Below are 26,488 nucleotides of genomic sequence, written 5' to 3' on the forward strand. Positions count from 1 at the left end.
AAGCTTTAATCATGTATTATACTTAAGACAGTTTTTAGGTATAAACGCTTTAAGTTAAAAAGTTGAATGTTCCAAGTTTTAAGTTGATTCAAGGTAACAGAGGGAGTTGATGTCGCTTTTTACTCTTTTAAATACTTTTCTACAAATTACAGAATAAAAATGCATCATAAAAACATCAGTTTACAAATGTTGATGAAGAATTTAGAGTTCTAACGAGCTAAAACCTGAAAACTAGAAATAACAGAATGTTCCATTTTCATTTTACTGGTCATTCTAATTCACAACAATATATTATTCTTTCATAAAGATTGCTTTTGCCTTCAAACCTGTGAAGAAACAGTGATTACAGCAGAAACTCCTGCTGTGTGTGAACACGTTTTCTGGGTGAAATCGCAGTAAGGGATTTTTTATAGTGTTGAGGAAATGGGGCAGCTCACAGCAGTGAAGCGAACTTTGCTTTTGTTTTATGGCCCCGAGCTGCTGGTGCGTTGACGCCCAGTCATCGCTTTGTTTGCTTGGGTCTGCAGTCGCTTCTGCTCATCTGACGTTAGCCGGGGGGGGCGCAGAGAAACTTGGATTTTTATTTTTCTCCAAGCTTTTCCCTTCTTACCAGAGATGTCTAGGTACCACAAAGCAGCGATTGATGGATACGTGGAACTCTTGAAGGAGGCCACGGTGAAGGACCTGAACACGCCAGATGAGGATGGCATGACTCCCACCATACTGGCTGCTTTTCATGGACATATCAGTGCTCTTCAGCTCATATGCAGCAGAAAGTAAGTTTTCTATCGCCTGTCCTTCATCTCACATCTTACACTGAGACAAAAACGACCTGAACATATGAGTTCTCGTCAAGTGTTTTCTTCAGGCTGTGTAATTTTTCTGTCATTTCTAAAGAAAACATAAAGTTAGACATAAAATATTTTCATTTAAATACATTATATTTTATAAAACCAAATAAGATTAAGATCTACAGCGGAACCAGGAACAGTGCTCACAGAGCAAAGGTTGACCAGCATGAAATAAAGTGTGTTTTATGCTTTCTCATATGTACTTTATTTGTTTTTGGCACTTCATCTGGATTTTTTCCACAGCTATTGTTCACTCCATTTTAATGAGCTAAGACTTTATTTCCCATTAGCTGAGCCAAAAGTTTAACCAGCCCAATCCATCCCACAAAAACAAAAGAGCTGTTCATCCAGGCCGTGCCACCACCACCACCGCCACCGCCACCGCTACTCCACATGTACCTCCGTCCCTCTTTCACTACAACCAAGACCATACAAAATCAAGACCATACAGACTTTTGAGATTCAGAGAAGTTTAGTTTTATTTTATTTATATTTCAATGGGCATAAAGCGTGTCTTGGCTACGTGGCCAGGATTATCTAAACCATTTCCTCTTTGGTCATTACGCAGCATGAACTGGGATTTATGACAAGGTGTAGCAGTCACACAGCAATCAAAACTTGACAGGGGGCAGCAGTAAAAGGACTTTAAGTCTTAATAGCTCACTAGTTAACTTCACCCATCTTTAATTTGTCATATGCTAGATTTGGATGTGGATCTATTCTCTGTTTTAATTTAATTTCCTGGACTGATCCTGGACTGACATTTTTTTAAATGTCATTTTTTATCATTTAATCATTTTCTCTAAACTCATGAAAAACTACTGTGCATGGAGTTTGGTATAAATCAGGAATACAGAATAGCCAAATAATGAAAATATCATCACTAATGATAAAAAAATCTTTTCTGTGTGTTCGTGTTGTACAGAGGAGATCCCAACAGGAGTGACATCTGGGGAAACACACCCCTGCACCATGCAGCAGGTAACGGCCACATGCACATCCTCAGCTTCCTGGTCAACTTCGGCGCCAACCTTTTTGCTCTGGACAATGAATTCCACACGCCAATGGATGTCGCCGCTTCACGCGACCACATGGAGTGTGTGCGCTTCCTCGACGCTGCTGCTGCAAAGCAGACCAACCAAAATCCGAAAAAGGTCGCCAATCTGAAGAAAGAGGCAGAAAAAGAGGCAGAGAAACGCGTGAAACTCTGTGAGAAGGTGAAGAAAAAACACAAAAGCAAAATGGATAGAATGCAGCGTGGGAGCAACTCCGGCTCCTTTTCAGATGCAGGAACAGCATCGTCACTGTCAAACGATGGCACCATCACGGGCGTCAACGAACACTTCTCCAAGCTCATCACTGACGATAAAGTTGGCTCTATTAAAGGCACACTCCTGAAGAAGTTTGGGAAGAAGGACAAAGGCACGCTGCAGAGGTCAGAAGGAAGTGGGAACGTTATCTTCCTCAAACCAGAGAGCGGATCTGAGAACCCAGACTTTGTGGACGTCTTCAACGAGCAGGAAGAGAACATGCTAGAAGAAATGGACAGCTTCGGAGATGACGACGACGATGGAGGCCAAGTGAAACAATCCATCTTCAATCGGCCCGGCCTTGGAGGTCTGATGTTCAGGAAGAAGATGGGGCTAGACTCTGACGACATCCCCAGCAGTGCCAATGAAAGCCTTGGTTACCTCGTTCAAAGCGAGACGTTTGAGGCAGACGAAGACACCTCTGGCTTGATGACGGGCGACAATGCACTGCCGTGGGAACAGGAAGATCTGGGACTGGATGACGATGAAGATGAGGAAACCTCTCCTTTGGATGTGTTCCTGTCCTCTATCTCCTTGCCAGATTTTACGCCCGCATTCAACAGAGAGCACCTTGACTTGGAGGCACTCTTGCTTTGCTCTGATGAAGACCTCAAAGGGATCCGCATCCAGCTCGGACCCAGGAAGAAGATCTTAGAAGCTGTTGCTCGCAGAAGAAAGGCGCTGGAAAATGCAGGCGTCATGAAGGACAGCTCCTTGTAATCTGAAACAAAAACAGTTATTTATCCTCCAAATTTAAAATAAGCCTTTTGTCAGTTCAATTTCTGTATAAAACAAACATGATTCAGCAAACTAGTGAAAAATTCCAACATTTCTACAGATTGAACTTTATTGATCATATTATGACAATATGTTCCGTGTATACCTGTTATATCAAGTTAAAAGTGGCATGGCAGCATCAACCAACAATATCAACAATATCTTATACATCTGGTTTTAAAACAAGAGAAGAAAAGAATAATTATGGGAAGAAAAATAAAGAATAATAAATAATAAAGTGTTGGTATTGACCTGCTGGCTGACTTTCTCCACATATGAGGTGATATGGCACACAGATGATTTGCTTGTGCAGCTGAATGTTTTATTGTAATCATGTCGACCTCAGATAACACACCTGTTAAATAAACAAAACGTACATGATAGTCTCTCCAGTTTAATATTTCCCAATGGGTTTTAAAATTTCCCTGACAGGAACAACAGCTGCTACGAACACAACAAAAAAGAGAGGAAAACAAGCACAGGAGCCACTAAATGACTCACAGCAAATACAAGCAGGCAGGCTAAAACTGGTGAACTAGTAAACACAATGGAGTGACCTGAATAGAATAGAATAGAATAGAATAGAATAGAATAGAATAGTCCTTTAATTGTCCCACAAGGGGAAATTTGGTTGTAACAGCAACACACACATACACAAAAACAAAAAAAACAACAACAAAAAAACAAACAGAAAGGACACAGGACATTGAACAGAAACACAAACATTTTTTTTTTTACATATTTACATCATGGATAATAGTTACCAAATCAGGGTACTGTACAGTTGTTAAAATTAAAGTACAGATAAGTGGCAAACCCAGGTTGTAGTGTGCAAACAGAGCAGGATACTGCAAGATGTTTAAATAGTTAAGAATATTTAGAATAATTAGAAAAGTACAGATTGTGTATTGCACCTGTGCATTAAAAAGTAGACATGTAACTTACAATAAGTTAGTATATATAAATTGAGAAAAAGTAATGTGCAAGTTATAAAAGTAGTATTTGTTCGGTTGATTGGTGCAAGTTACAGCGCTGATGTAAACATCTATGTTTGTTGAGAGCAGTTTTGATTGCACAGTCTGACAGCTGCAGGGAGGAAGGACCACTGGAAACGCTCCTTCTTGCATCTAAGATGCAGCAGTCTGTCACTGCTCACCAGTGAGTGTATATACAAAGAGCACCGATTAAAGTACATGAAATATTTAGGAGGAGGTGAAAAAAGGGACACACACACACACACACGAAAATGACGTGACATTATTCACGAGAGATGATTTTGACATGTTTCACAGATTGTAGGCCAATAAGTCATTTGCAACAGTTTGCATACACTTTTTAGAAAATACCGGAAATCATATTTTTTGGCAAACGATCAGATTTTGCAAAAAAGTAGGGAAAAATTTGTGTGTCACTCTTTGATGAACAAACAAAGCAGGAACTACATGGGGGTGAACACTCTTACGTTTGCCGGGCGTGTGTGGGCGTGGCTTGCAGCGAGAGGCGTTTAATGTTGCTCAGGACTGTCGGAAGCTGGTTTGGTTGGTATGTGGGAGAGCGAGTAGTCCTCCGCAGCAGTCACGACTATGTGTAACAGGTGAGTTGTTTTGGTCCCTCCGCTGCTGAGTGATTAATCTCACCTGTGTGTGGATCGCATATCTGTTCTTGAGCTGTCTGAGTAGTCTGGCTCGGCACAAAGCCGCTTCTTTTGGCCGCTGCCTCACAGCTAAGCCTCATTAGTGAGACAATCTCGGGTCCTCTCTCCCCGCCTTGCTTTGCAGCCTTCTGCGACTTACACGCATTTCACTTTCAAATGAGTGCTTTGCGAGGCTGATTTGCGTTGCCAGCTATGTCTCAACCCGTTTTCTGATTGTCTTAGTTTGCGTTCAAGAGTGCTAACTGTGATATTTTGCCTCCCAGGCTTGGGTTGCAATGGCAGACATGGCTGAAATAATCTCCGTCAGCGCCGGTTTGCTCCTGCCTTCCTCTATCAACGCCACCGTTAAGGTCCAGGAGGAAGCCAGCCCGACTCCTGCCGTTGTCCCTGCTCCCCAGAACAGCGAGGACTACCTGTTTGTGGAGACCAGGCACCCCAACACAGTCCTGCAGGGCCTCAACAGCCTGCGGCTCAACAACGCCTTCTGCGATGTGACTCTGTGCTGCGGAGGACAGGAGTTCCCCTGCCACCGCATAGTGCTGGCATCTTTCAGCTCCTACTTCCAGGTAAACGCACTTTTCCTCACATGTATGTCCATACTGAAAACGACTCCACCTTTAGAATCATGTGTTTTCCTTCTCCATCCTTAGGCGATGTTTTCCGCTGACCTCATAGAGTCCAAGCAGGAGCGTGTTGCCATCAATGGTGTTGAGCCTCAGATGATTGGCATGCTGGTGAGCTACGCCTACACATCAGAGGTCTACATTTCCAAAGCCAACGTGCAGGTAGTGAATCTTCTCATGCCTCTTCATTGCCGTCATTCGTGAAGCGCGTGCGTGCTTAGAAAGTGATCTGTATCCAGGCGCTGCTGGCAGCAGCCAACCTGCTGGATGTGATGGCGGTCCGAGAGGCCTGCTGTCGCTTCATGGAGCGTCAGATGGACGAGATGAACTGTGTGGGTATTCACTGCTTTGCTGAGGCGCATTCCTGTAAGGTGCTGGAGAAACGCAGCATGGACTACATCCTTGAGCACTTCAGCACGGTCTGTCAGCAGGTGAGGGTGTGATGGAAACCCAGAGTAGGGAGTCGTGAAGGAGGTAATCTTGTATCACCTACTGTTAATGCAAAGCTGTGCCCTCACATAAATAATCAAACTCTCGGCGCTTCCTGTCTTCCTCCAGGAGGAGTTTCTGTCTCTGTGTGTGGACAAGCTGACGGAAATCCTTGCCAGCGATCTCCTCAACGTGCCCAAAGAGGAGACCGTGTTTGAGGCCGCCATGCTGTGGTTGAATAAATGTTCCTCTCGCAAACAGAGCTTTGAAAAGGTGAGAGGAGAGTTATTAGCAGGTAATTTCAGGCTTATCTTTAAAAATAAAAGGGGGGGTTCATACATTTTTGTTGTTTGGTGCTATCCTGTTATCAGGGGCGCCATACTCCATGAATGAAAATCCATGACCACAGCAGCTGCTCATGAGTACCACCCATCAGATCCCCTTCCATTTTTTGTTCCTCAAAGGTCCTGGAGCACATCCGCCTGCCTCTCATCAGCCCCTATTACCTCCATGATGTGATTGAGTCTCTGGACGTGGTGAAGGAGAGCCAGGTCTGCCAGAGGCTCATCTCTGAGGCCAAGGACTATCTGCTGCTTAAGGACCGGCGTGGAGAGCTCTACTGCCCGAGAGCGAGGCCTCGCAGGTCCACTGGTAAAAATAAAAAAACACTCACGTCTGAATCAAAGAGCTAATTTTTAGCTTTGCACTATTTTCTGTCAGCCTGGTGATTTGTTAGTGTGTATCTGTCTCCCCGTCCTCATACTCCGCAAGGGTTTAAGAATGCTCGGCTATTCAATGGAGAGACGATTATTTGGGTCTACTTCTATTAGAAGAAAGATTTTGGATTCCAGATTTTTAGATGTTTGCTGGTTTTCCCGGTTTGTGTTATCAAACTGTGGACCAAACAGTTTTAGCCTAATCCAGATGCAAATCAAGAGAATAGTGGAAGTTGAATATAAAATGGTAGGCAGCTCCACGCACTCTTATGTTGTACCATACAGGCTGCTTTTTTTCTTTTACATTAACATATGTGGCTCACTCCTCTCTTCCTCTACTCCTGTTGCCACGGAAACAGGAACCGCTGAAGTGATAGTCACAGTTGGCGGGGAGGACGACAAGGTGGTGCTGCGCAGCGTCGAGAGCTTGGATCCTGTGACGAGCCAGTGGAAGAACCTGGCATGCCTGCCCTTCGCCGTGAGCAAACACGGGCTGGTGGTCTCAGGTGAGGGGGTCAGTAAAACTCAGCCTGATGGGTTAAGACACTCTGAAATGCACAGATAAACTTAAGTGCTGAAAATGTATACTTCTGCTTATCCAATCACCTTTCTTCCTTGTCCCCGCCTGTAGATTCGACCCTGTATTTGGCAGGTGGAGAGTTTCCCGATGGCTCAGCCAGCAGAGAGATGTGGCGCTACGACCCCTGCTTTGACTCCTGGATGGAAATGGCACCCATGAATGTAGCTCGCTCAGAGTTAGGTGAGGGAGTCTTGGTAATTACAGCTTCTGTCTTTCAGCCACGTTACCCTATTTTGCTTCTCAAGAACTCTATAAACTATCCTAACTTTGTTTGATTCTAGTAGCTCCAAAAGGAGTCTTTTGATTGTTATAATCCTACTTTAAAAAATTAAAAAAGAGAATCCAGACATTTCCATAGCAGATAATAGAAAAATGGGTCCCTTTCTGCCATTTAATTGTTTTTTTTTTGCTGTTTGGTGCTGAGGAGGAGGAAAGTGCTTTTATATAAGTGCCTTTGTGTAGTATGAATGGCAATAGTAGACGTCTTAAACAATAGAAAAAGCTGTAAAACTTATGACAACACAGCTATAAGTTCAAAATCGACACACTCATTCACATTTTTTTTTTTTTTTCTTTTTTTCAAAGCCTTCCAGTGGCCCCCAGTGCAGTCTTTGCTGGGCCACTTCTGTCCTTTGGACCTCATGTTTGGCACCACTACCATACATGATGCACAGTTCAAAATCTTTATCTCAAACTGACCCTTAATGAGCTGTCTTACCTCCTTTCCTCTCCCTCTAACCCAGCTTTTATCTGATTGGCTGCCCCTCCCAAACAGAAGGATTGAGGTGGCCATAGCTGTGCCCTTATGATCTATGCGCCTCCATAAGTGGAAAATAAGTGTAAAACTGAGCATTAAATGTACTTTAATATTGCTAATAGTGATGTCTTCTACATATACTGACTTTATTAACTCAAATGTTGACCTACATTAATGAGCATCTGTCGTTGTAATGGTTAATGAATAGGACAGAAAACATGAAAATTAGACCGGGGCATGAGATGTCCAACTGTAAACTGAAGGACTGTTTTTAATTGCAACAATGTTTATTTATCCGCTGTGCCTTCTCCCCACAGGCCTGGTGATGCTTGATGGCTTTGTGTACGCAGTGGGAGGGTGGGAGGGACGCTCACGTCTGGACTCGGTGGAGTGCTACAACCCCCACACCAACTCCTGGCAGTTTACAGAGTCTGTGAAGATGGCCGTCACAAGTCCAGCAGTGGTGGCTTTGGACGGCCTGCTCTATGTTACTGGTAGAAAACGCAGGTTTTTACACGTGCAGGGTTTTTTTTTTTTTTTTTTTTTGTTGTTGTTCATTTTGATTCTATGTGGTGTATTTATTCACTCGGGATGTGTCACGGCAGGTGGTGCGGTCCTAGAGGATGGTGACGGCACAGATCTGGCACAGGTGTACAACCCTAAAACGGCAGTATGGACAGAGGTCGCCCCCATGCAGATTGCCCGCTCTGGATCAGCTGCTTGTACTCTTAAAGGAAAGATTTACGTCATAGGTAACAAACTTATCATCCAGCCCATTAACTGTGCTTTGTTCTGGTTCCTAAAAGTGCAGTCATGTCTGTTAAATCCTTTTTTTGTAGGCGGATGGCATGCCTCGACAGAGAACACAGATAAAGTGGAGTGTTACAATCCAAAGACCAACCAGTGGACGATGTGTGCCCCCATGAAGGAACGACGCTATCGGCCCGGCGCTGCTGTCGTGGATGGCAAAATCTACGTCTTGGGAGGAGAAGAGGGCTGGGACAGGTGAGGAGCTTTCTAGAAAAGATGTTGCCTGTAAATTTCGTGTTTTCCAGGCGATTGCAGAGCTCACATTTATTTGAAATATTAAGAAAATGAGGGTTAAATTCCTGTGGATTAAACACAGGAGAGGTGAATGAGGTTGTCTAAAGCTGATCCCGCTCTGCATGCAGATATCACGACACTATCGAGAGGTATTGTGACGAGACGGACACGTGGGAGATTGTTGGGGAGATGCCTACCAGCCGCAGCTGGCTCAGCTGCGTCTCTCTCCGGCTTAGAAAGGACATCCAAGTGAGCAGCAGTCCCGGGACGCCCAGTGAAAATTGAGGACAACAAATGGGAAATCTCCTGTGGTTTTGTTTGTTTTTATTTTTTTAAATTGCACTCTCCTTGGAGATTATGCGCTACAAGACTCAGAGCTGCGAAGACTGGCGTGCTGGGGAGTGATGCCTGGAACTGGCACTGAGCTGCTTGAGCTGTTTCTGGGACCTGTTTGGTGACAGCCTGTGGAATAAGTCTTAATCACTTTGGGGTCCTTTCTTTTGTGGCTTGGCAGCAGAGGTGCAGTGATTTAACATAAATGATCTGATGTCCGCAGTCTAAACTCGCTCTGTATGATGTGAACATTCTTTAGTTGTTGTTTTATTGTCCGAGCGCCACAATCTGGATGTTTTCCCAGCCGATGGGGTTATTTTTGTATTATGTGACTGTATTTATTGGAGGTTGATAAGATTAGAATGGTCCTCTTAAAAAGCTCTGTGGGCCAAAGAGTCAGTTATGAATGTTTTTGAAGGTTACCTGTGTGGGCGGGGCAAAGGTGTACATGTGAGTGTTTTTTGTAATTACACATTGAACTTCTTAGTGATTGTCTTGACTACCTGTTATATGTTGAGTATATTTTTGTAATGTGCGTCATGCATACTGGTGAATTAAAGTGAAAATGACTTGTAATAAAGATGTTTACTTCTTTACTGTGAATGTGGGTGGGTCAGTTTTGTTTTTGTTTTTTCTTTTTACAAATGAAGCCTGAAAACAATCGAAAGTATTGATGAATGCACTCCTGTTACATTGACATTTTTAAAGAGTATCAAATACCCAAGATCAGAATCAGCTTTATTAAGTACATGTAGAAAGCAGATGATACTGTCAGCATGATGCAGACAATAACATGTATTTCATATTTATGGCTCAGTGTGAAGATGTTGGAATAAATAAGGGATGGATGACAATCTCATAGCAGCAGTAGGTACAGTCAGCATGTTTAATGCTGTTTTGTTTTTAAAATTAAGATTTGTTTGTTTAATATTACAATCTTGAAATCTTTCAGTTGCACAGAAGACTTTGGGGCTCTTGATGTGTTTCTTGTCTCTAGAATTGATTTTTTCCAGTCAAATTTCTTTTTGGTTTTCTTCTTTCTTTTCTGGTTCGCGCTTCTTGTCACCGCTTGCTCCGCTTCACCTGGACACAAACGTGTTTCCTTCTTTAGAGAAATGGGGGCGTGGCTGCATGCAGACTGAACATTCTTGGTTCAAAATCAGTCTGCCTTCCTAACATACGCACGGCGGTGTGCACGTTTTATAATCATATAATTAATTTTGCGCACATTTTGCTTGTTTTTTTTTGCGCAAGGCGAAAAAAGTTTCCACGAACATTTAAAGACGGGCTCGTGCTGCCTACGTGCGATCTCCACACAGCCACACCCACTTTTATTTAAGGAAACACGTTCACCTCCAGGTGAAGCGGAGAAACACCGACCGCAAGAAAAAGAAGGAAATGGGTGAAGGACAAGAAGCGCGTGACCTTTTAGCACGAGATGATAAAAACAACAAAATAATAAAAATCCAGATACCTCATAAAATCTGGGGGATAATGCGAAGAAATTTAGAAAAAAAGTTTTTAATTAACATTGTTTGGAGGGCTGATATCAAAGGCAAGATTTAGGAAAAGCAGCATTACAGTAAAAATGCATCAAGCTGGCAAAGACTAAGTATTTTTCCTCTGCATTTTAAATACATTTTCTTAGGTGGCCAAGTTCACAAAATCATTTCAGTTAGTTTAATAGTTTTTTAAATTGTCTAGTGTTCTTTTTTCTTCTTCTTGTTTTTGTTTTAAATCGAAGTTTAGTTTTTAGCTTAGTTTTAGTTTTCTGTAGTAGACTTTGTGTAGTTGACTTTGTGACATCCACACCACCTTTCTGGTACAATAACTTTAGTGCCATGTCAAATTGTATCTATGCTTTTCCAAGTTACAGGCTTTCCCTGATTTCCTGGGGTTGAGAAGTTTTTCCAGCATTTCTCATGTTTCTCATGTTTACATAAAAGACCAACAAATTTTATTGTGCGTGGTGAAACCGATGCTTCATTAGCTAAATTTATCTCATTAAAATGCCTGGAGGCTGTCTGCATCTGAAAAACATTTTAAAGAGGCAAATGAAGTTGAAATGTGTGGGTCCACTATCCAGAGTGATGGACAATGCAAAAAAAAAAAGAGAGAGATGTAGGCAGGATGGAGTGGGACAGAAGGATAGCAGCAAACCTGAAATGAAAGGTTTACAGGATGGTAGTGAGACCTGCTATTATGTCACAAAAAGATAGAAGGTGAGTGACTGTAATTAACAGGTTTAGAAGTCAGTACATCTGAGGGACAGCTCAGGTTGAGCACTTTGGAAATAAATCGTCCAGAGGGGGGTGAGTGGATATACTGGACAAAGGATGTTGAAGAACGAGCTGCCAAGCAGGAGGAGAAAGGGGAGGAATGATGTTTATTATTATTTGCTGATGTTGTTAATGAGCCACAAGCCGAACAGTTTTCACTAGCTCAAGGAAACTTGAAACACGCTGTGATACTTTTATTTTGAAAGGTTTAGCGACTACACGGCGCAGTGAGTTGTGGGTAAGACGTCAGTCTGCCGTCATATCTGTCTTTCTGTACCGGCTGAAGGAGAGAGTGAGGAGTCATGAGAGGAATACAGTCTCTGAACACTATCTCCGTGAGTCCTGTGTTGTGTTGGTGCGGTCTGAGTGGTGTCATCCGCCGGATCTGCTCCCTGCTCGTCCCGGTCTAAAAAAACCGACCATTCGCTGTAGCAGTTAGCCTGCTAGCCGGTTAGCTCTCCAAGTTTACCTACCGTAAAACGGTTTCTGTCTCGAGTTAGGGGCAACGTTCTAATTTCATCATTCACACGTACTGAAAACAATAAAATAAACATCAAGTGTGCAGTAAAAAATATAAATACAATTTGAAAAGCGTGTGGGCTCGACTTAGCTGTTTTATGTCGCCTTTTGCATTGCTGTGGTAAGCTGGGTGTAACCTGAAGGTCATCCCTGAATTCCAGTCCACCAGCGTCCGTTTTGACCGAACCAGGCCCCCTATTTGGTCATAAATTCGGTGTTATCCAATTATGATGCTAGTGCATTCCCACATTAGTCCCAGACTTTGCTGCCGGGACATAAATGTGCACAGGTCACGTCAGGTCAAGCTGCTCTCAGCCTGCACACACAGGTGCTGTTTTGATTTTGTGGTCCTATTAAGACGGCCTGGTTTTAGGGGGCCTAGATCATACTTTTGGGCATTTCTGCAAGAAAAATTACTATTATCAGTTATGCAAACCCAATTAAAAGTAAAAATAATATTAGATGATTGCAGTATTAGATTATATTAGGTTGTTGTCTCAAGACCTTCCTAAAGCAGCTCCATGTGACATAGAAAGGCGGTGACTTCCCTAGCTGGTGATATTTGTGTAATCTGCGTGTTACTTGTATGTGTTAGTAGCTATTATGTAACATTAGAGGTCATGTTACTCTTTGTTGGATTAAGATTCTGCCAATTTAGTGTTTACACACAGTTTAAAGCAGCACGATATATACGGGATTGTGGCTATAATTCAGTAATAACTTCCTGTTCTTATTTTAGCTGCTAATGAATCATTGTCTTTAATTACGGTGTCACCTTCCTGCAGAAACGTTGCTACGCAGCTGCCAGGAGGAGCGGTAGTCTGGCTGAACCCCTCTCAGGTCTGAAACCGTCCAAAGGCGCACCTCTTCCTCCCCAGGATGTCCAGGTAGGTGCTGCTCTCGAATCGAACAAAACACAATGGAAATCTAACTCACAGCTGGTTGTCATGATATTTTCTTCCGAAAAAACACTTCTGCTGTGTTTTGTGAGCTTTTGCAGTATTTTTCTAATTGCTGGTGTCATCTTAAGTTGCAGTGTACCACTAGTTTTGTTTCTGTGTGAAAGTTGTGTGTTTTGTGTAACATTTTTTCTTTCCTCCTTCAGGTGTCCAAGCTCCCAAACGGCCTGGTGATAGCTTCGCTGGAAAACTACTCCCCCGTGTCAAGTGTTGGTGTGTTTGTGAAAGCTGGGAGTCGCTATGAGACTGTGGAGAACCAGGGTGTCTCCCATGTGTTACGACTGGCAGCGAACCTGGTAAACTGTGAATGAGCTTGTAAGCGTGTGATAGCTAACTTAATTATTCCTGAGGTTATTCTTACCACAATAAGAAGGACATGACTGCACTTGTTTTTATCAGCACCTCTAGCCTGACAGCCTACGCTGCTTACTTATCTTATTTTTATTTTTGTAGACTACAAAGGGAGCGTCTGCCTTCAAGATCTGTCGCAGTGTGGAAGCAATCGGGGGCAGCCTGAGGTCAGTGAGCACACTTCATGCACACACTGACCGTCGCTGCTTTTGTTGCTCAAAATTATGCAGCGGATCACACTGAATCAGCTGTGTTGTCATCTCTATCCATGCAGCGCGACATCATCAAGAGAGACAATGGTCTACACTGCCGACTGTTTGAGAGATGACATGTAAGTGCTCCCATATTAACGTCAAGTTATTTTTTTCTCTTCTCTATTTTCATTAAAACTCGTCAGGCTGTGTTGACACTTCGCTGTCCTATTTGTGTCCAGAGATTCATTAATGGAGTTTCTGGTCAATGTGACTACAGCTCAGGAGTTTCGGCCATGGGAGGTGGACGAACTGACGCCCAGAGTGAAGGTTGACAAGGCTCTGGCTCAGCAGTGTCCTCAGATAGGTGTGTAACAGAAGCAACAGTTCATCTCCTGATTGCCTGTATTTTTACTGAGGAAATAGTTTTATCAGATGTGAAAGTGATTTTTAATTTCTAAAGAAGATCCTTGATGATTTTATTTGGCTATAATTATGTAAAACATCAAAAATCTTCTCGCTAAGCTGCGGTAGACCTCAAGGCTATATAATGTTTTTGCTCTGAGTTTTGTGGCCACTTCAGAAATGCTTAACGTGAGCTGTTGGGATTGAGGCATTTTTTGGTTTTTTTGTGCCATTTCAGTCAGATCTGTAGCCTCATTGAGCAGTAAGCATTCCAGTCCCTCTCATATTACTGTAGATATATTATATTCTGCATGGTTTCTGACATACGTTAATACTTGTGCAAAAGTTGTTTAATTAACTTGATTTCTGAAAAAAGTCCTGTGCATTGTTGCTGTTTTTGTTTGTTTGTTTTTTAGATGCAGCAGTTTTTGATTATCCATATTTAAAGTTTTCATTGTGTCCTGTTCAATTTTCTCCTGCAGGTGTAATTGAGAAGTTGCATGAAGCAGCATACAAAAACACCCTGTCCAACTCTCTGTACTGCCCTGACTATATGGTCGGCCATGTCTCCTCTCAACAGGTAAGGATATGCGTTACATCTTTTTTTTTTTTTCTTAAGGGTCTTAAAGGGTCTATTCAATTAGCAAAATAGTACTTTTTGTGATGCACTTAAACACCTGTCCTCCTCCTTATCCTTCCCTGTAGCTTAAGTCATTTGTTGAGGACCATTTCACCACTGGCAGAATGGCTCTAGTAGGACTAGGTGAGTGTTGTCCAGCCTTGATTGCTTCATCACAGCTGCCCCCCCTTCTTCATTTGGCTTTCCTAATAGGTAGTTAGCAATCTCCAGCCTAAGCAGTCTTGCTTACGTGTGAGCTTACGCTTGTCTTAAATCTCAATGAGATAGTGAGTCACTGCTGACATGTCAGAACTCTGTTCCACTTCACTCATTTATGGATGTTAATCTCATTTACCCATTCAGGTGTAAACCACTCGGTCCTGAGGCAAGTGGGTGAGGGGCTCTTGAGTGCCCGCAGTGGGGTTGGGGCCCCTGTGGCTAAATCTGTGTACCGTGGAGGTAGGAGCTTGTGTTTTAAAATAGCAACTTTAAATTATTTCTGCAATCCGCCGCTGCCTTGTTCTCATGAGGAAATATTGTGTGTTAGGTGAGCTGCGAGTGCAGAACAAGGATGAGCTTGTCCACGCTCTGATTGCCAGTGAAGGTGCTGTGACAGGTAGTGCCGAGGCTAATGCTTTCAGTGTGCTGCAAAGGATCCTGGGAGCTGGTCCGCATGTAAAGAGGGGCTCCAGCATCACCAGCAAACTGAGCCAGGGGATCGCCAAAGCTACCACACAGCCCTTTGATGTGAGTTGAAACAGGACAGCGACACTGGTTTTTGTAGCCGTAACAGTTCAAGTCCATTTTTAATGAGTCTTTCTGAGATGTGTTCCCCCGATTTAATGCAGAAATCTGTCAAAAAAGCCAAAAACTGGCGCACGATGCTTTCCGTCAGTCTGGAACTGACAGACAAAGAAAAGGCTTCAGTGGTCTTTTCCTTTGATGAAGTCTCTTGGGGAAACTTCTCCAGAAATCTGCTGAAAGAATGATTTGCCTCAATTGGAGTATTTAGAATAGTTTTATTTTTTAGGATGCTTGGCTGTTCTTGTTATAAATGCACAGTTTCTCACTCTACATCAGATAACCTCTGGTTGTCTTTCAGGCCACTGCCTTCAACGTCTCGTACTCCGACTCCGGCCTGTTTGGGGTCTATACCATTGCACAAGCTGCCTCTGCAGGAGAGGTAGTTGCCAAGTTTTCTGTGTCTAACTTGATTTAAAAAATTTGCCGAAATGCCAGAATTATTCTCTCTGTGCAGGTGATCAAAGCCGCCATTGCACAGGTGAGGGGTGTGGCCGAGGGAGGCGTGTCTGAGGCTGACATCACCAGAGCAAAGTAAGTTCATACAAAGATGACGCAGGTGGAGTTCTAACTGGTCTGTTGCTCACTCCTGTCTGTGTTTGACACCTCTGTGCAGGAACCAGCTGAAAGCGGAGTACTTGATGTCGATGGAGAGCTCAGAGGGGCTGCTTGAGGAGATTGGTGCTCAGGCTCTCACCGCTGGAGTGTACCAGGCCCCTGACGCTGTCCTCAAGGCTATAGATGCCATCACCCAGAATGATGTGGTTAAGGTGTGTGCTTTCAGTGAGATTTTAATAGCATGACTTAACAAACAGCTGCAGAAGAACAAGCTAGCTGTTAGAAGTGATTATTGCAGTCTAGAGTACAGTTGTGGTCAGACGTTTACATCAACTCATTAAGGGAATGAATGTCATGTAATTTGGGGATTTTAATGATTTCTTTGAACTGGGTGGAATGTTTGTAAAGCATACATCTTTACATACATTGAATCTACAGTGGGGCAAAAAAGTATTTGGTCAGCCACCGATTGTGCAAGTTCCCCCACTTAAAATGATGACAGAGGTCAGTAATTTGCACCAGAGGTACACTTCAACTGTGAGAGACAGAATGTGAAAAAAAAAAAATCCATGAATCCACATGGTAGGATTTGTAAAGAATTTATTCGTAAATCAGGGTGGAAAATAAGTATTTGGTCACCTCAAACAAGGAAGATCTCTGGCTCTCACAGACCTGTAACGTCTTCTGTAAGAAGCTTTTCTGTCCCCCACTCGTTACCTGTATGAATGGCACCTGTTTGAACTCATCATCTGTATAAAAGACACCTGTCCACAGCCTCAAACAGTCAGACTCCAAACTCCACCATGGCCAAGACCAAAGAGCTTTCGAAGGACACCAGGAAAAGTATTGTAGACCTGCACCAGACTGGGAAGAGTGAATCTACAATAGGCAAGCAGCTTGGTGTGAAAAAATCAACTGTGGGAGCAATCATCAGAAAATGGAAGACATACAAGACCACTGATAATCTCCCTCGATCTGGGGCTCCACGCAAGATCTCATCCCGTGGGGTCAAAATGATCATGAGAACGGTGAGCAAAGATCCCAGAACCACACGGGGGGACCTGGTGAATGACCTGCAGAGAGCTGGGACCAAAGTAACAAAGGTCACCATCAGTAACACACTACAACGGCAGGGAATCAAATCCCGCAGTGCCAGACGTGTTCCGCTGCTGAAGCCAGTGCATGTCCAGGCCCGTCTGAAGTTTGCCAGAGAGCACATGGATGATACAGCAGAGGATTGGGAGAATGTCATGTGGTCAGATGAAACCAAAGTAGAACTTTTTGGTATAAACTCAACTCGTCGTGTTTGGAGGAAGAAGAATACTGAGTTGCATCCCAAGAACACCATACCTACTGTGAAGCATGGGGGTGGAAACATCATGCTATGGGGCTGTTTTTCTGCCAAGGGGACAGGACGACTGATCCGTGTTAAGGACAGAATGAATGGGGCCATGTATCGTGAGATTTTGAGCCAAAACCTCCTTCCATCAGTGAGAACTTTGAAGATGAAACGAGGCTGGGTCTTCCAACATGACAATGATCCAAAACACACCGCCCGGGCAACAAAGGAGTGGCTCCGTAAGAAGCATTTGAAAGTCCTGGAGTGGCCTAGCCAGTCTCCAGACCTCAACCCCATAGAAAATCTGTGGCGGGAGTTGAAAGTCCGTGTTGCTCGGCGACAGCCCCAAAACATCACTGCTCTCGAGAAGATCTGCATGGAGGAATGGGCCAAAATACCAGCTACTGTGTGTGCAAACCTGGTAAAGACCTATAGTAAACGTTTGACCTCTGTTATTGCCAACAAAGGTTATGTTACAAAGTATTGAGTTGTATTTTTGTTATTGACCAAATACTTATTTTCCACCCTGATTTACGAATAAATTCTTTACAAATCCTACCATGTGGATTCATGGATTTTTTTTTCACATTCTGTCTCTCACAGTTGAAGTGTACCTCTGGTGCAAATTACTGACCTCTGTCATCATTTTAGGTGGGGGAACTTGCACAATCGGTGGCTGACTAAATACTTTTTTGCCCCACTGTATATATCATCCTAAAGACTTTAAAAATACTTATACAGGGCTCTAGAGTGCGACCAAATTTTTCAGTGGTGCGACTAAAAAAATAAACAACTGTTCAGGTAACAACAACAAAAAAAAAAAATCTCTGCAACTCTCCGTGTGGTGAACAACAGACACACATTATGCCCCTATCGTGGACTAAACCAATCAGAGATAGTCAGGAGCGGGACCTCTCTGATTGGCCGTGGTCCAGTTGAAAGTGCAGGTGGATAGAGGGAGGTGAGTAGCTTGAATAAAGCGATATCGATTCATTAAATCCTGAATTGACTTTAAAATATAACTGTGTTTTGCCAGAAACGCCAGATTCTCAGATTAAAGCTCATAAAACTATTTCAACAACTATTTCAACTATTTCAACAACCACCAAACAGCAAATGAGAGCAGGTACACGCACTCCACACAAAGACGTAAACACAGAACGGACTCGACGCATCAGAATCAGCTTTGTCTTTCTCGGCTTTCTCGCCCGACGGCCCGTAGACGGACACGCTGTCAGAGCTTAGCGATTCTGATGCGTCGGTCCGCTTTGTGTTTACGTCTTTTTGCGCTGATTCTGAGCTACAGGTTTTGTGTCTCTCCAACCAAAATTCACCGAGCCAGCTGCAAAAGAAGCAGCAAACTACGCTTCACATTTGATAAATGTCGTCATGAATTCCCTCTGACTTTTGCTGTTTTGCTTCCACCACAATAAAAATCACACTTCATGCACAGCTCTCTCTCTCTGTGTACTTCAAGAACAGTTTCCTGTCTCAAATCTCTGTTTTCTGCATTATTCATTCGCTTATTAACCACCAGTCCACCGTTGTTTACAGCGCTGTCGGCCACTGTCTTTTTCTTTTCTTTTTCTTTTCTTTCACTTAAATGACCTCGGACAAGAAAGCCTAATTTCTGCTGTTCAATACTGAAGAAATTTCAACTTTTTAAAATTATGCAAAATTGCAGAATATTGCAGAATATTTTTAAGGTTATCTGCTATAAAAAGCCAGACCAGAAAAATCTCCTTCATGTTTTTCTGTGTTTTATTCTCAGTTACTTTCACACAAAGGCATCTGCTGTGATGTTCACAATTCTGATGAAGTCTCATGTGTATCAGTACTGATAAATGATCAGAGTTATAATATTTCTGACTGTCTGAGGCTAAATTGAATCGAATCAGGACTTTGAGAACCGGAATCGAATGGATTTTAGAAATCAGTGATGATACCCAGCCCTAGTGAGCAGCCTTGGCCCGACAGAAGTGGATGTAGCTGTGGGTAATAAGAAAAAATGAAAAGAACGATTGATAACTTTTTTGTTAAGTTAAGGCCTGATCCGTCTGAAATTCATAGCCAGTGCTCTGACACGGTGCCATCAATCTTTGAATGCTGAAAAAGCACAGTGTACCCAGAAAACACATTATATGCTGCAATAAATGCACTGCCCAAGTGTCCCCTCTCCCCACTGCCTGTCAGCAGCATGCAACAGCAAACAGGTCGTCAGAGGAGGCCGAGATGATGATTAAGTTTAACATTTTCTACAATATTGACAAAGCACTTTAAGCACAAGATTGTTAGTTAATAATTTAGAAAATTATGGCCCATGGCACAAACTTTTAGCCATGGGCGCACCGGTGCGCCCATGGCAAAAAGTTAGTCTAGAGCCCTGCTTTATATATACAAATACTTGCATACACCCCTATTAATATTTGGTAAATGTCCCTTAGCAAGTTGCACCTCAACAAGTTGCTTTTCATCATTAACAAGCTTCTGGTATGATTCTGTGGGGACCACTCTTCCTTGGTTCCTTAGACTTTTCCATTATTCTGAGTAGTGGTCAGTCCAGTGAGTGCTGTTAAACAAATCCTTTCTATGTTGGCAAAGAGAAACTACCAGCTGTAGTCAGTCTCTCTCATTAGTTCACTAACGAGAAGTTAATAGGCGTTATCAAATGAAAAGGCATTGTAGAACCTTCAGCACCACTTATTAAAAGTTATTTTTAAGTAAGTATTTGAGGTTATATGCATACTTTTGACCCTGTGTGGATTAGAGAAAATCCAGAATAACTTGAAATAGTCATTAAAGTATACTGTACAATCATTCAACCCTGAAAAAGTTTTAAAAAGTCATTAAAAATGACCATGACATCCATGTCCCTGTAAATTTCCAACCACACTTATATACATGTGGTTTTTAGATTCAATGCATGTCAAATTTAAACCCATTTGATGGATTTTATATCTGATGTCGTGTCATTGTTACATTACTGGGTTGCAGTGGCAGCAGTCTTACCTTTATGTACCCCATCTGTAGTAGAGCGTGGGTTGGAGTCATAAATCATCCAGTAAAGGCTCACTAGTTTGTTCATGTCCAAATAAAACAACAGTTCATTAAGAAGCGATGCAATAGATCATGTTGACAGTGCGTTTTACTGAAGGGCTTTTGGGATTATACAGATCATTACAGAGTAAATATTGTTTTAGTTTCACATTTGAACCTCATTTCAAATAGAAACACTGTAGTTCCTCTGAGCACTGGTGGCAGCCTCAGTTTGAAAATATATCCCTGAAGACTATACTAACAAAAACAAAAGTTATTAAATTATGCGTGCAGGCTATTTATTCATATGTTTAAACTTGCATTTGTGTTTAGTCGCTGCGTGGGGTTCTGTGTAGTGTCGGAGCTGTGGCAGGGTTTCGGTGGACTATAAATACTGGGATATATTTGGAAATATTGCCCGTCAGTGAATTTGCTCTGTTTTCTTTACAGGCTGCAAAGAAATTTGTGGATGGCAAGAAGACCATGTCAGCTAGTGGACACCTCATTAATACACCATTTGTGGATGAAGTATGAAAATGCACATAAGAATAATAAGAACAGTTGATTTTTCTTTCTGCTTGGGCATGCTGTGCCTGGATGTTGCCTCCTGCAGCAGTTCATTGGATGTCACCTGTCATTTGTAGTTTGTCCTGCAATATGTGTGAGCACCAACAGAGAGATGCAGAATTGTAATGTCTGTTGTGGGGGAGAGGGTGGATTCATCAGTGTAACTGTACATCAGTGTAAATTAAAACAATTACAGTAAAACACTTGGGTTGTTGCTTGATTTTGCATTTTTGAATGACAAGTTTCTGGCATGTGTGCCGTGCACAAGTGCGGTCTTCTGCATGAGATTGATGATTCCACACCATCATCTTGAAGAGTGCTTGGTTTTGGATGACGTTAGCACTATGTGCCAACACTGGCAGCAAAAAGCTGTTATTTTAGGTAATGAGCACTTTAGCACCAAGAGGTTTTGTTTCATTCATCAGCCAGTGGGGGGACCCAAAAGCGCACAAACATAAGTTGACGTTTGAGGGTTGTCTTGTAGATCGTCAGTAAAAGAGCTAATACCATACTGGCAATAAACTGGGTTTCATTTAAAACATAGAAGCCCTCTACAGTAAAGGCCTAAGCCATCTCTACTTCCTGAGATGACTGAGGTTGTTTAACATCTGCCAGCTCTCATCATGCGCTCAACATTTTTCTGTAATTTAACAAATGCATTATTTTATGCCCCCCGTGTATTCTGTAAGGTGCCTATTAATGTGCAGGCTGACTTGTGTCTGTAAGATGAATAGTTGCACACAAGAGGTGGAGTTTGTGCAAAAAAGTAGCAGAAAGTTGTAATTATTTAGTGGAATATGTGATATTTAAATGAGAAACTTCCCTCTGGGCATGTTGTCCCTGCACACTCTAAGATAACTTGTACTTTCCATTCAGTAAATGGCTATGAAATCAAAAAGGAGAAAAAAAAAAAGATGAATCCTTTCTGCATCTAAATATTAAACATTTACAAAAGGGAGTCTAAGTCAACAGCAGTTATATAGTATTAATACCAATGCTGGTATTGGATTGATATTAGCGTGACAGGATCGATATAAGTTCACAAGGTCTTTTAGGCCAATTAAAATGTGAAAAATTAGCAGATGTTGTGTGCAGTTATAACTATTAAAACACTGAAATTTCTCAAATGAAAACCAGTGAGCAGTTTATTATGAAAGATCGTGTTTTTTCTCTTATTATTGGTCATTATTTAGACAAAAGTGTTTTTATAGGATTACTCGATTTGTGTTAAATATGTTATTTTTAGAAATGAAAAAAAAAAGTTCTTTTTTGTTGACTGTCAGGCATATTTTATTTATAGCCTTTGGGGCAATTAAGAGAAGTTGAGCCGCTTTGGAGACCTGCACAATTATATTCCAGGTCTCCAAAAAACAAAAAAAAAACAGTTTCAAAATAAATGATAAGCTGAAAGGTGTTAACTAATTATTCTGGAAAATAAAAATCAGTGATTTAGTAATTACTAAAATATGTTCACAGTTTGCAAACAAATGATTCCTCTCATACATCATAAGCTGCCTATTATAGGCTAAAAGTATCAGTATCGGTATCGGCAGTACTCGCTCTGTGTTTACTTGGTATCGGTTCCATGCCAGCATTTGCAGGATCGCACAGCACTATTTTCAGGACAAAAGACCCCCAGTCTTCACACAGTATCGCGAGATACCTCCCCACCGAACGTGAAGACACCGAGGTGTGTGTGTATGTATGTATGTGTGTTTGTGACGCTGCGTGGGGGTGTCCGCCTGATGTCATTAAGCAGGAGGGGAGGTTGAGCTAGCGGTGGGCATACGGGTGGAAAGCATAACAATAACGTCCAGGCTAGGACTCACAGCGTTGCTTTTGGATTGAAATACGCAGTGTTTTAAACTCCGGGCTTCCCATCACCGTGGTCCGGAGCAGGAGAACACAGGAGTCGGGTAGAGGCTGGCAGGCTAACGGACCGAAAGCACCAGATGCTATTCCAGCGGAGAAGGAGAACGGGGTCCCAGCAGCAGCAGAGGGTGATGGGTTCTCGTTTCCCTGACGGGTAACAACAAACCTGAGCTAAAGACAGAAATAAACGCGGATATTGCCAAGTGAGGGGAGCTTTCTTCTGTTCTCCGGCACCTCCGTTTGTGTGACATTGTTCCTGAAATGCTAGCGCAGTTGCGGTCTCGGCCGTCGAGCAGCCTCTGGGCCGCAGCTCGGCACACCGAGCCCGAATCTGGGAAATAGCTAGCTAGCTGCCTGCTAGCCGCAGCTGTACCCCGATGCCGCTGCTGCTGCGGTTGCAGCTGTTAAAACGGATCCAAAAAACAACTCAAGCTGTTTGGGGGCTCGGTGCTGATTAAATTATCGTTTTACATTAGCGAGCTACAGCAAGCACTTGAGATGTGATGCTTTTGTGCCTCGTATTTGAGCCTTTTGTAGCTGGAGGCTTTCGCTTGGCTGACGCGAAGGAGCTAATGTTGCTGCAAAATGCACAGCAGAACCACAACAGCAGGCTCCTGTTGAAGGGGGCGAGGTTGGACTGATAACGGCCACGGTGTCTCTCAGCACCCCCGGAGTCACATTTTGGACATTTTCCCACGTCATTCACAGCTTTCTCGGCTGGCGACATGGATAAACTAACGATCATTTCGGGGTGTCTGTTTCTGGCAGCAGATATCTTTGCAATAGCCAGCATTGCAAACCCGGACTGGATCAACACCGGTGAATCAGCAGGTAAACAAGGCTGGCCATTTAAAGCACTTTTGTGGGAGTGTGTGCGTGTTCTGTCTTTACATTGCAGCAGTGTGTGCCATGAGGTGAGCTAAAGAAAGAAATATCCCATTGTGTGTGCAAGGGTTTCATCTGCAGCAGCATCTTTTGTCTTTCACAGCAGCAGCAGCATTGTTTGTAAAGCTGATCGGTTTCATAATTGATTAATCAGCACTTTGGACCTCCGACATAGACTTGTCACTACTTGTTCTTTTCAATCAATCATTGAGCCTATATAGTGTCATAAATATGTCCATCATGAGATTGAGGGATGCTCCTGTGTACATCAATATCTACCTTGTTGACAGACAGCTGATGTTTGCATAGCAGTGGTTTATATTTAGTCATTTTTGTAGTGAATGTTTCCCTTTTTTATGACAAAAAGGAGAAATAAATAACAGAAAAACATTTTTTAACAATAGTGTGTCACATTGTTTTCCAAGCATAAAACCCACCTGCAAACAATTACATGAAATTCACAAAGAAAGTGCAAGATATTTGAAAAGCTAGAGCTGGAGACTGTTTCTTTAGGAAAGCTGTAGAACAGCTGGCTGATGAAATGGTGAGCTGAGTGTGTTTTTAAAAGTAATTTATCAAGGAAGAAAAGACAAATTATTGCTTGGACCACCTTGTAAAATCAGCCATGGATTCCTTTTTTTGATTTCAGCATCTATAAACTCAGCATCTTTAGATTAAAAAAAATCCAGTCATGTTATTGCTTACATATTACTTTCAGACATTAAGAAGATTCATGAAGCACTAAAAGTAATCCTGAGTTAATGCACTTGACTTGACTTTTGAAGCGACCTCCGTGTGATCAGTCCCATAGCCAGCATGTTTATTTGTGGCGCTCTGGCTGATTTGGGATGGAAGCACGTGCTGTTCGGGCCGTTGACAGACAGCTGCTACTCTTTGTTCCCTCTGCAGGATGACAGCTTAGTAACTGGGTCATGGAGGGTTCATCATCCACCAGTACACATGCACACTGCGTTTGCTTGGTGGAATAACTAATCTGCAAAAAAAAAAAAAAAGTCTTAATAGGATGCTGATGAAATGAGGACGTTGTCTACAGTGACTTCAGTTTGATCGAGCTGCGTAATTGGTCTCCAGTGCAGTTTAGTTCTGGACACTTTGTCTCAGTTCATCTATACTTAGCACACTGCAGCCACAAGAAGTGTGCATGGTGACTGCACGCTGAGATCTTCACTTCTGTACCTGCATGTGATGAAAGTTGAGCCATTGCTATATTTGAAGTGGAGGATTGTGATGAGTGTGGGCGTTGTTATTGGGGTGGATGTTGTACAGTGATCAGGTTCCCTGTTGCTGTCACTCTTCTCACTTCCCTTCACAGGTATCACATTTCTCTTTGATGACTGAGATGTGGCCACTCTTGGATGGTTTTATGTGGCATGTGGGTGATAAACCACTCGTGTTCATCTTTTTCACATCTTTTAAATTGTTTTTTTTCTTGTCATTTTAATAATATATGAAGCATTTGAAATGCATAATAGGAGCTTGACGTAGGTTTACAATGAGTGTTAGTCAACGTTATGTAATGTCTTTTCAGTAGTTTCCCACAGATTTGAATTCTCTTTGTGAGGGTAGCACAGTTTTGTGAGTGTTTCAATGGAGGAGGGACAAGCACACTAAACAGTTCTGTTTATTAGGGCTCCTTGATTATGGTAAAAGTATGGTAATCATAATCTGAAGTATTTTGTTCAGTGTTGGGATTGCAGTTATTTACCATCATATAGGCGTTGGAAAAATGTAGCTTTAATCTGTTTGTCCACTTCGGGGTTGTGAGTGGGCTGGATTCTGTCTCAGCTGTCCGTAGGATGACAGGCAGGAATGCACCCTGGACAGGTCGCCAGTCTGTTGCAGGGCATTCATGCTCACATTTAATTCAGAATCCTCAATTAACCTAACCCATGCATGTCTTTGGACTGGGAGGAAGTCAGAGTGGCTGGAGAGAACCACCAACCAGACTGGATTCAGTACCAGGAACTTCTGGCTGTGATGTAACCTTGCTAACCACTACACCGTTGTGCTTCCTGCAATTTCTTTAGTCTTTTAATTATATTTCAACAAAACTAAAAATTCTACTTAAAGGCAAAATGAGCACATGATTGCAAAACAGTGTCATTTTCATTAGAATTTAATTTGATTAAATACACAGCCTTACAGTGGATTTATGTCTCTGTTCCCAAATCTGTAAAGACCACTTGCATAGGCTATTTTGTAGGTTCTATATAGATTCATTTCAGATGTGTGTATTAAGCTTTACTTGGATTGGATTGGTTGGATTTAGCAGCTTTAACAACTTAAGGAGTTATACTCCTTAAGTTTAGAATTTGTTTCTAACAAACCAAAATGTGGTTCTGTTTCTTAATATACTTTTCAACACCTTAAGGATGCTTATAACCAATATGTAGTTCAGTTTTATTTTTATGCATACATATAATTGAAGGCACTTTATATGGTAAGGTAACCTTGTAAGATATTAGAGATGGGACAATCAGGTGATCCTCTATGACTAGTAATTTGGCAACAGTGGGGTGGAAGAACCCCCTTTTAACAGGGAGACACATTCAGCAGAACCAGGCTCAGGAAGGGGGGACAATTTGCTGTTATCTATTGGGGTACAGAGAATAATACCAATAGAACCAATTGCAGTAGTCATGTAAATCCTGATATTATGGTTTAGAATGAGACAGTTATTCATTACCACAATGGTGTTATAATTAACTGCACATCACTATATCAAAGTGCATTATTCCTACTCTTTCACTATACCAACTACAAAAATGAACACACATGCACGCCGGCACTTTCAGTGTATGTGGGAAAACTGAACATGCTTGTCATCATAGACACAAATCAAACCCCTTTTAGCCCAGTGGTTCTCTGACTTCTTCTGCAGGCCCTCCCCTCTCAAAGATTAAAAAAAAATGTTCAAACTACTCTTTCCCATCCTTACAGTGAACCAATATAAACACACGCTTGCATTGCACATATAAAATTTCAGTGTGTGAAATTACTGGAAAAGGGAAT

The 26,488-nt window shown here is 42.3% G+C and overlaps 4 protein-coding genes and 1 long non-coding RNA gene across 6 annotated transcripts in view; 4 read left to right on the plus strand and 1 right to left on the minus strand.

Moving 5' to 3' along the window:
• Positions 1 to 455: 455 nt before the first annotated feature.
• On the plus strand, positions 456 to 3,332 carry anks4b (ankyrin repeat and sterile alpha motif domain containing 4B). The gene is made up of 2 exons (XM_004558307.2): positions 456 to 776; positions 1,777 to 3,332. Exons 1-2 carry the CDS (start codon positions 616 to 618, stop codon positions 2,879 to 2,881), a joined length of 1,266 nt encoding a protein of 421 aa, XP_004558364.1. The 5' UTR covers positions 456 to 615; the 3' UTR covers positions 2,882 to 3,332.
• LOC143418366 (uncharacterized) lies at positions 2,757 to 4,506 on the minus strand. The gene is made up of 3 exons (XR_013098344.1): positions 4,401 to 4,506; positions 3,191 to 3,293; positions 2,757 to 2,882 (listed from the first exon to the last, which is right to left on the minus strand). It is a non-coding gene; the product is annotated as an uncharacterized LOC143418366 (long non-coding RNA).
• On the plus strand, positions 4,406 to 9,677 carry si:ch211-256e16.3 (kelch-like protein 24). 2 transcript variants are annotated; one of them, XM_004558306.4, is made up of 12 exons: positions 4,406 to 4,532; positions 4,856 to 5,158; positions 5,243 to 5,377; positions 5,455 to 5,646; positions 5,774 to 5,917; positions 6,109 to 6,295; positions 6,720 to 6,866; positions 6,992 to 7,120; positions 8,015 to 8,191; positions 8,303 to 8,449; positions 8,537 to 8,702; positions 8,870 to 9,677. In XM_004558306.4, the coding sequence occupies exons 2-12, from the start codon at positions 4,868 to 4,870 to the stop codon at positions 9,024 to 9,026; spliced, it is 1,872 nt and encodes a 623-aa protein (XP_004558363.1). In that variant the 5' UTR covers positions 4,406 to 4,532; positions 4,856 to 4,867; the 3' UTR covers positions 9,027 to 9,677. The 2 variants fall into 2 exon arrangements, with proteins under 2 accessions (XP_004558363.1, XP_004558362.1); XM_004558305.4 differs by lacking the exon at positions 4,406 to 4,532 and having other exon boundaries at positions 4,637 to 5,158.
• Positions 9,678 to 11,534: 1,857 nt separating this feature from the next.
• On the plus strand, positions 11,535 to 20,901 carry uqcrc2a (ubiquinol-cytochrome c reductase core protein 2a). The gene is made up of 14 exons (XM_004558304.2): positions 11,535 to 11,688; positions 12,658 to 12,759; positions 12,978 to 13,127; positions 13,285 to 13,349; positions 13,457 to 13,513; positions 13,616 to 13,740; positions 14,261 to 14,358; positions 14,484 to 14,541; positions 14,761 to 14,856; positions 14,945 to 15,144; positions 15,500 to 15,580; positions 15,656 to 15,732; positions 15,815 to 15,968; positions 20,582 to 20,901. Exons 1-14 carry the CDS (start codon positions 11,656 to 11,658, stop codon positions 20,663 to 20,665), a joined length of 1,380 nt encoding a protein of 459 aa, XP_004558361.1. The 5' UTR covers positions 11,535 to 11,655; the 3' UTR covers positions 20,666 to 20,901.
• Positions 20,902 to 22,377: 1,476 nt separating this feature from the next.
• Positions 22,378 to 26,488, plus strand: part of mosmoa (modulator of smoothened a) — a 34,311-nt gene continuing 30,200 nt past the window's right edge. Inside the window, exon 1 of the mRNA XM_004558303.6 lies at positions 22,378 to 23,401. Within this exon, the coding sequence (XP_004558360.1) occupies positions 23,296 to 23,401 (106 nt within the window). The 5' untranslated portion in view covers positions 22,378 to 23,295. The remainder of the gene's footprint in view (positions 23,402 to 26,488) is intronic.

The sequence above is a fragment of the Maylandia zebra genome, linkage group LG4 (genome assembly GCF_041146795.1).
Source record: "Maylandia zebra isolate NMK-2024a linkage group LG4, Mzebra_GT3a, whole genome shotgun sequence".
In the NCBI taxonomy this organism is placed as follows: Eukaryota; Metazoa; Chordata; class Actinopteri; order Cichliformes; family Cichlidae; genus Maylandia; species Maylandia zebra.

Bases quoted from the DNA above. Each gene is read 5' to 3' on its own strand.
- anks4b (XM_004558307.2), top strand. From the start codon at position 616: ATGTCTAGGTACCACAAAGCAGCGATTGATGGATACGTGGAACTCTTG. The intron at 777-1,776 runs GTAAGTTTTCTA...CGTGTTGTACAG, and splicing joins CAGCTCATATGCAGCAGAAA to AGGAGATCCCAACAGGAGTG.
- si:ch211-256e16.3 (XM_004558306.4), top strand. From the start codon at position 4,868: ATGGCAGACATGGCTGAAATAATCTCCGTCAGCGCCGGTTTGCTCCTG. The intron at 5,918-6,108 runs GTGAGAGGAGAG...TGTTCCTCAAAG, and splicing joins GCAAACAGAGCTTTGAAAAG to GTCCTGGAGCACATCCGCCT. The intron at 8,703-8,869 runs GTGAGGAGCTTT...CTCTGCATGCAG, and splicing joins GGAGAAGAGGGCTGGGACAG to ATATCACGACACTATCGAGA.
- uqcrc2a (XM_004558304.2), top strand. From the start codon at position 11,656: ATGAGAGGAATACAGTCTCTGAACACTATCTCC. The intron at 13,741-14,260 runs GTGTGTAACAGA...TTTCTCCTGCAG, and splicing joins TCAGCAGTGTCCTCAGATAG to GTGTAATTGAGAAGTTGCAT. The intron at 14,857-14,944 runs GTAGGAGCTTGT...ATTGTGTGTTAG, and splicing joins TAAATCTGTGTACCGTGGAG to GTGAGCTGCGAGTGCAGAAC.